This window comes from Molossus molossus, unplaced genomic scaffold (genome assembly GCF_014108415.1).
Source record: "Molossus molossus isolate mMolMol1 unplaced genomic scaffold, mMolMol1.p scaffold_m16_p_13, whole genome shotgun sequence".
In the NCBI taxonomy this organism is placed as follows: Eukaryota; Metazoa; Chordata; class Mammalia; order Chiroptera; family Molossidae; genus Molossus; species Molossus molossus.
Genome location: NW_023425348.1, coordinates 34,617,686 through 34,624,553, shown reverse-complemented (window position 1 = coordinate 34,624,553; position 6,868 = coordinate 34,617,686). Strand labels below are relative to the sequence as shown.

The window sequence follows — 6,868 nt, the reverse complement described above, 5'->3', positions numbered from 1 at the left end:
TCCTCTCATGCATTAACCGAGAGGACCGAAAAGAAGGAAAGCAATCCCTTGGCATGGAGACATTAAAGTGACAGTGCTACTCAATGGGCACTTGATGCAGGATGAGTTGGCGAAGCAGAATTCTTCACACTGGAGTCATTCACATCGTGCCATTTCTTTGCATCCAAGCAGCTGCCTATCCAGCGAGGAGAAACACTGAGACTGTTCCAGAGAAGTCAAACCTTCCCGCAAAGGTGTTTTCGGAGACGCTGTAGTAGTATTAGGCATGTGAGCACCAGCTGTGCAAAGGGTTGGCGATTTCCTAAAGGAGGGAGTTCGGCCGCTTGGCTTCCACATCCACCCTTTCTCTCAATCTCTCCCCAAACTACCCACCTTCCTTTTGCAGAAAAGATAAGAAATCTCCGCTACCGCTGGCCACCCCTGCCCACACCCTGTTCTTATATAGAAGAGCACAAATGTCCTGCACCCTCCACGCGATGAAGTGTTTCCTCAGGCAGGAGAAACAGCAGCACTAGAAATTATATAACTCTCGAATTTGGCTTCTCTAAGACATGGAGACTGGAGGGTCGGGGGTTGCTGGTCTGAGAGATAAGGCTGGGCACAGAACGTGCACAAAAGGGCGCCAGTCCTCGCTGCGCCCCCCACCCCGAAACACTGGCTGGCAAGGGGGTCTTCTCGGGAAGTGGGGGGCAAAATTTCTTTCCGGTCCCTTTCCAAGCGGAGTGACAGGATGGGATATGAGGGCACTAGAGATTGGGGAGAGGAGTCAGACGGCTGCGAGTGGAGGAGGCCAGTCGGAGATGCCCAGGCGGCCGGTTGGGGGCTCAGGGGAGGAAGTGCCCGAGAAGCCAGAGCCTTAATACACGGGCCAGGCCAGAGGGGCGAGCTCTCTCAAAGAGTGAAAGGGGCGGGCAGCTCGGCCCCCGCTAACAGAGGTGCCCTGAAGAGAGGAAAGCGCGCAGCAACACCCCTGAGCTCGGAACACCCCACGTCCCCCTCCAGATCCGAGAGGGAGCTTGGCTAACAAATAGCAGGACAAGGGAATGCAGGGCTGGCAGGAGGGGCGGGCCTACGGGCGTCTGGACCTCCTCAAAGCCAATGAGCAGCCGTAACTTCAGGACGCTGCGCCCAATCACGGCCAGGATGGAGGGCGCGGCTTTTGACTGGGTCGGGGCGGGCCGGGACTGCAGGAGAGAGGCGTGAGCCGGCAACACTGCCCACCCCAGGCGCTCTGGGTCCCCGCCCACCTGCTAGTCACGTGAGCCCCAAGATGGCGGCGCTCGGGCGCGAGGCTGGGGCTGACCCGAGAGCTAAAGGTGTGTTGCCGGTGGGAGCTGGCGAAGTGCCCAAGGTAAGCGGAAACCCGGGGTGGTTTGGACCATGATTTATGCAGCCTCGGTGTGCTGGAGGACTCTTCTGAAATGATGCAAGTGCAAAGAATTTGAAAATCTAAAGAGAATAGCTCCCAAGTCCATGGGTCGCTCAATCAGTTGAGTCCCCAGTTGCCATGGAAAGAGGCAGAGAGAAAGTAGGAGACCCAAAGTCAAGTCTCGATTGCTTGCCCTTTGGTTTCTCTTGCCTCCAGGCCTTTGCACTGGCCTCAACTTCAACTTGAAATACCTTCCTGCACCTTTTCCTCCCCACCGTAGTGCTCGCCAAATTCTCCTCTTTCAGATGTGTGGATTTTTTTGATTGATTGATTTTAGAGAGAGGGGAAGGGAGACAGAGAGAGACATCGACTTGTTCCTCTTATTTATGCATTCTTTGCTTGATTTTTGTGTGTCTTGATCGGGATTCAACCGTAACCTTGGCTATTCGGACCACCTTGGCTTTCAGGACCACGCTCTAACCAACCGAGCGTGCCAGTAAATGTCACTTACCACGGAAACCTTCCCACACTTCCTCTAGCTAGGTTAAGTTTGGCTTTTCTTATGTTTTTTTTTTATTTGTTTTGATTTGTTTTTTATGACACTCATTCTGTGCTTAAATTACTTGCCTTTTTGTTCTGACCTCCCGCTGGGTTGTGGATCCCTGAGGACGTAACTACATCCCAGGGGTTGTCAAATGATGAATGAATGTGTTATAAAATTTGAAGGTCAAGTGAAATAGTACACATAAAATCACTACAAACCCATAAAACACGTTGCAAACTATAAACCTTCATAATTCACTTATTCCAGTCTATTGAGTGGCCTTGAAGTAATTTTTTGATAAAATGTTGGTTATAGCAAAATCTTTACATTTAAATACTTGTTAAAAGTCTATCAGAAAGTTACCCATCTATCTATTTCTCTGCTTTATTAACAGTGCCTTCCAAAGAGTAGGTAGCACTCAAATATTTGCTGTCCTGTTTGAGTATTTTAGGATCATAATCCTGGATGCCTGTTCCCTATATACTAAGAATGTAGACAAGATAGGAAATTGGTACAAGTCATTGCCTGAAAATTGTCTTTGTGGGAGTAAGGAACTTCAGTGAATTGGATGGCAACAAAACATAAATGTGTCCAAGGTTTCTGGTTATGTTACTGACATCTGCCTTCATAGAACATTATAGAACCTCCCTCAAATACTATCTCTTCTCTTCCATTTTCCGTTTAGATGCCAGAAAGGGGCAAAAGATTAAGTCTACTCCCTGAGAAATTGTAATTTGTAATTTAAAAAAAAAAAAAAACTGCTTGAGTACAGTCTGTAATGATGCAGGGAAAGAAACTTGCCCATTATTATTGTGTAATACCGTCCCTGTTGGATTCCTGGTCAAGGCACATGCCCAGGTTGCAGGCTTGATCTCCAGTAGGGGGCGTGCTGGAGGCAGCCAGTCGATATATCTCTCTCACATCAATGTTTCTATCGCTCTTATCCCTTCCTCTCTATATATAAAAAAAAATCAATAAAAACATGTTTAAAACATTTTTTCTCACGGAGATCTGAGAAACTTACCCAGAGCACAACATTCAGAAAGGAACCTTTCTGAGGATCTAGGGTGTTTTTTCTATTTGTTTTAGCACTGGTTTTTGTTAAGATGCTACTGGCCAAATTCTCATAGTCCCTTGACATTGACGGCCATCTATTCATACATCATATTTGGGACACAGGAGCCTTCTAGCCCTAGAGCCTAGTGCCATGGGTCCTAGCTCACTTGTATACCACACAGCAGTTTCTAGTAAAGGCCCTGCTTTGCCCCAGGTACTACTAGGGAGCTGGATATGTGACAAATAATCCATAGCCATGATCCACTGTCTCTTCCTAACCTGGAACAGTGTCCCTCGTTCTGAAGTTCTCTCTCACTATTCAAGGCAATCCCTGCTCTCTCCAACCTCTCTAGGAAACTCAAACTCAACATAGTCTCCAAAATGAGCTCAGGCTTTCATAAGACATACGTTAGAGATAGTTGTCGACAAGTAGCTCCTGTTGCCATCCAGTTCTGAAAAAGCTAGAGCAAGGAGAACTGCAAAGGGTCTGGGCTACCTCTGGGAAAAACTATAAGGAAAACAAAAATATTTCAGTAAGTTACTCTTCTACACTAAGTCCTAAGGCAAGTCAACCTTTCTAAACCTTATTTTTCTCATCTGTAGGTAGAGATGATCATTATACTACCAATTTTTTCAAAATTGTTGTGTGACTCAAAAAGTCACTGTCTAGCAGATAATATGAGCTCACTAAATGTTGATTGGATCATTAACACAGTATGTGAAAGTAGATGACAATACCTGACACATGACAAGGGTCTAAATGTTTTTTAATCTGAATCTGTAGCTATTATGGTTCTCAAATTTTGTGTTTTCCAGGACATCAAGACGGCAACATACATACATGATCAACCCAGTCCTTCTCTAGGACATACAATATTCAGAAGACCAATGGTCATTGACATAATAGAAAAAAAATTTGAGGATCTTAGAAAAGAAAAGTAAGAGACATACCCAGACTGAAAAGCAATTAACTTTTTTTGCAGATCTTATGTATGGCCATTGTTTCTGAATGAATATCTAAGATCCTGTTAACTTTATCAAGTTGGTTATGAAGAAAGTTTATTTTTAAAAAAAGAACTGGAGAAAAACATGGACAGATGAAAATAGTGGTTTGTTGGAATATTGGGACTGGATCGTTTCTTTTGCTTCTTAAAATATGCCCAAAGTTGTTATTGAAATGTTATTTGTACGATAAACATATTTAAATTAAAAGTAACTAGGAGAATCCTGGCCAGGCAGCTCAGTTGGTTGGAGCATTGTCCCATACACCAAAAGGTTGAGGGTTTGATTCCCAGTCAGGGCCCATACCTAGGTTATGGGTTCGATCCCTGGGTCAGGCACGTACAGACGCAGTCAGTCGATGTTTCTCCCCCCCCCCCCCCTTCTTTCCCTTCCTCTATGTCTAAAATCAATTTTAAAAATAAACATATTCATGGGTGAGGATTTTAAAAAAAAGTTTTTTTTAAGTATTTAGGAGAATACCATATTGGGGGCTACTTATATTTTATTGATGATCAATTGTAATTAAATTGTTTAGAATTGATTACCTTAACAGTGCTGAGTTAAAAAAAACAGGAATACATATTCCATGATGTACATATAGTTTCACGTTATGATTTTGACTTTTAGATTATTAGGGCTCAAAAATCAAAAGATGTTGACCTTAGACCTTACACATTTCTGGATTTAGGTGTGAGTCAGACTAAGTAAAACTAGATCCAGCAAATCTCTTTTGATGAAGTTTTGCAAATCCTCTCAAATTACTTTAAAATGTATTTTCTAGAAGGCCTAACCAAATGTAAACTTTTTTCAAATGGCCTTAGGCAAGACCTGTCTTCTTGGATTTAGATAGCTCATAAAATTTGGCTACCTTGGAACATATATTTATTTGTGGCCAAAATTTAGTTTCTCTTTAAAAGAGCTCCATTTTAGAGCCATTCTAGTCTTAGAAAGAGAATTATATCCTCTGGTTAAAGTGGAAGTTCCATGAGGGTGGGACTTTTTTTTTCTTTATTCACTGCCCTATGCTCAGCATGTAGAAAATACCTTTCACACATTAAGTGCTCAGGAAATGCTTGATGTTGAGTAAATATATAATAATAAGTGACTACCAGGAAATAATATATCCATTAGGAAAATATTATGTTGAACTTAATTATTGTTTTTTCATTAGGACTTTAAATATATATGGAACACTGATCTTTGGAACAACAGCTAGTTTTTCTGGAATGCTGGCAAACTTCATTTTCAGACACTGCTTCAAGGTTAAACATGGTGCTGTGAAGACATATGCATCATTGACTACACTTCCATTTTTGTCTACTATAGTTGCTTATAAGCTCCTTGTTACAGATGCTTTGTATTCAGGTAAATTTAAATTCATTAAAGTATAATGTGTTCATGTCTAAGTAATATTACCCATTAACATATAGTGTTGCTACTGCTAATAATAATCCCTTATATTTGTGTATTGCTTTACCACTTACCAAGTGCCTTCACATATATTGTCCTATTTCATCCCCACAACAGTCTTCCTAATCAGGCAGCACAAGTAGTATTGTCTTTTTTACAGAACAGCAACAAAATCAGACATTTTCAAATCTGAGAAGCAACATAATATGCTGAGGAAAAAAGCAGGCTTTGGCATACTATACATGATTTCATATCCTACTTCCTACCACTTAAGTTTTGTGACATTGGGCAAATAATTTCATCTGAGACTCAGTTGTCTTATCTATGAATTAGGACTAATAGTACTTACTTCACAGGATTGTGAAAATTAAGATAGTGTATGTTAAATACCTAACATAGTATCTGGCATATTATGGGCTTCTAATGTTATTTCTTGCCTTCTCCCCTTACTTTAAGTTTCACAACTAGTAATTGATGGAACCTTTGACCCCTGTTCATCAGGTCCCTACTTCAATATCTCTTCCCTAGGGAAACCTTCTCTGATTCCCTTAGGGTTTCCAGATACGTTCTCTATTCATTTTATCTTCAAAGCATTGTGCACACTTAAAGTTATTTAAATAAGTGTCTAATGTCTTTCTGTTCTGATAGATTAGCCTGAAGGTTAGAAATTGGGTCTCTTTTTATGCATTTAGTTTATTATATGCCATAGACTGAGTTTCTGTTATTCTTCCCACTGTTTCACTGTGGTTGTGGACAGTGCAGATAACTACTCTTTGAGGGCTCAAGACTTTCTTGTTTATCCTGAATTTTTAAGGGAAACCAAATTTATTTTTGTTTTCCAGGTAATATAAGCCAGGAAAATTGTGCTGTGAGAAGTTCCCTGGTTGGCATTGTATGTGGTGTTTTATATCCCACTGGTTTGGCTTTTTCTAAAAATGGACGTCTGGCAGTAAAGTAAGTCTGTGTGTTCCTTCTCTTTCTTCCTTTTTTCTTTAAACATTAGTAAACTCTTCTTACTATTTAGCTGCCTGTGACACATTTTAATCAAAATACCGTAGTTTGGTATTTCAAATAGCTAACTTTTAACCTTTTTGCTAGCTACATGAAAGACTTAGAATAGAAATGATCAGTTTAGGAAAAATCAACAATTTTTCATAGGATATGCATTCAGAAGCACTTACCCCTTTTTCCCTTTTCAGGTATCACACTGTTCCTCTGCCACCAAAAGGAAGGGTTTTACTTCATTGGGTGATGCTTTGTCACACAGAGGTAAAAGGAATGTTGATTCCTCTGGTCTTTCAGATGCTCTTTGGAGTATTTAATGGTATACAACATTATGCAATATGTGAAAGTACATTTGCAAAAACTGTACATGAAGATTAACCAAAGAATGAATGGACTTTTTTTATGATGAAGACTCCGGTATTGCTGAAAGAGTTCAAAGTAATTCTGGACAATTTGTTTCTGTTCTTTTTGTCTAGTATATA

General features: G+C 41.0%; 1 protein-coding gene across 1 annotated transcript; it reads left to right on the top strand.

Annotated features, from left to right (window-relative positions):
* Positions 1-1,270: 1,270 nt before the first annotated feature.
* TMEM126B (transmembrane protein 126B) lies at positions 1,271-6,868 on the top strand. The gene is made up of 5 exons (XM_036259161.1): positions 1,271-1,351; positions 3,786-3,907; positions 5,143-5,336; positions 6,224-6,335; positions 6,581-6,868. Exons 1-5 carry the CDS (start codon positions 1,271-1,273, stop codon positions 6,762-6,764), a joined length of 693 nt encoding a protein of 230 aa, XP_036115054.1. The 3' UTR covers positions 6,765-6,868.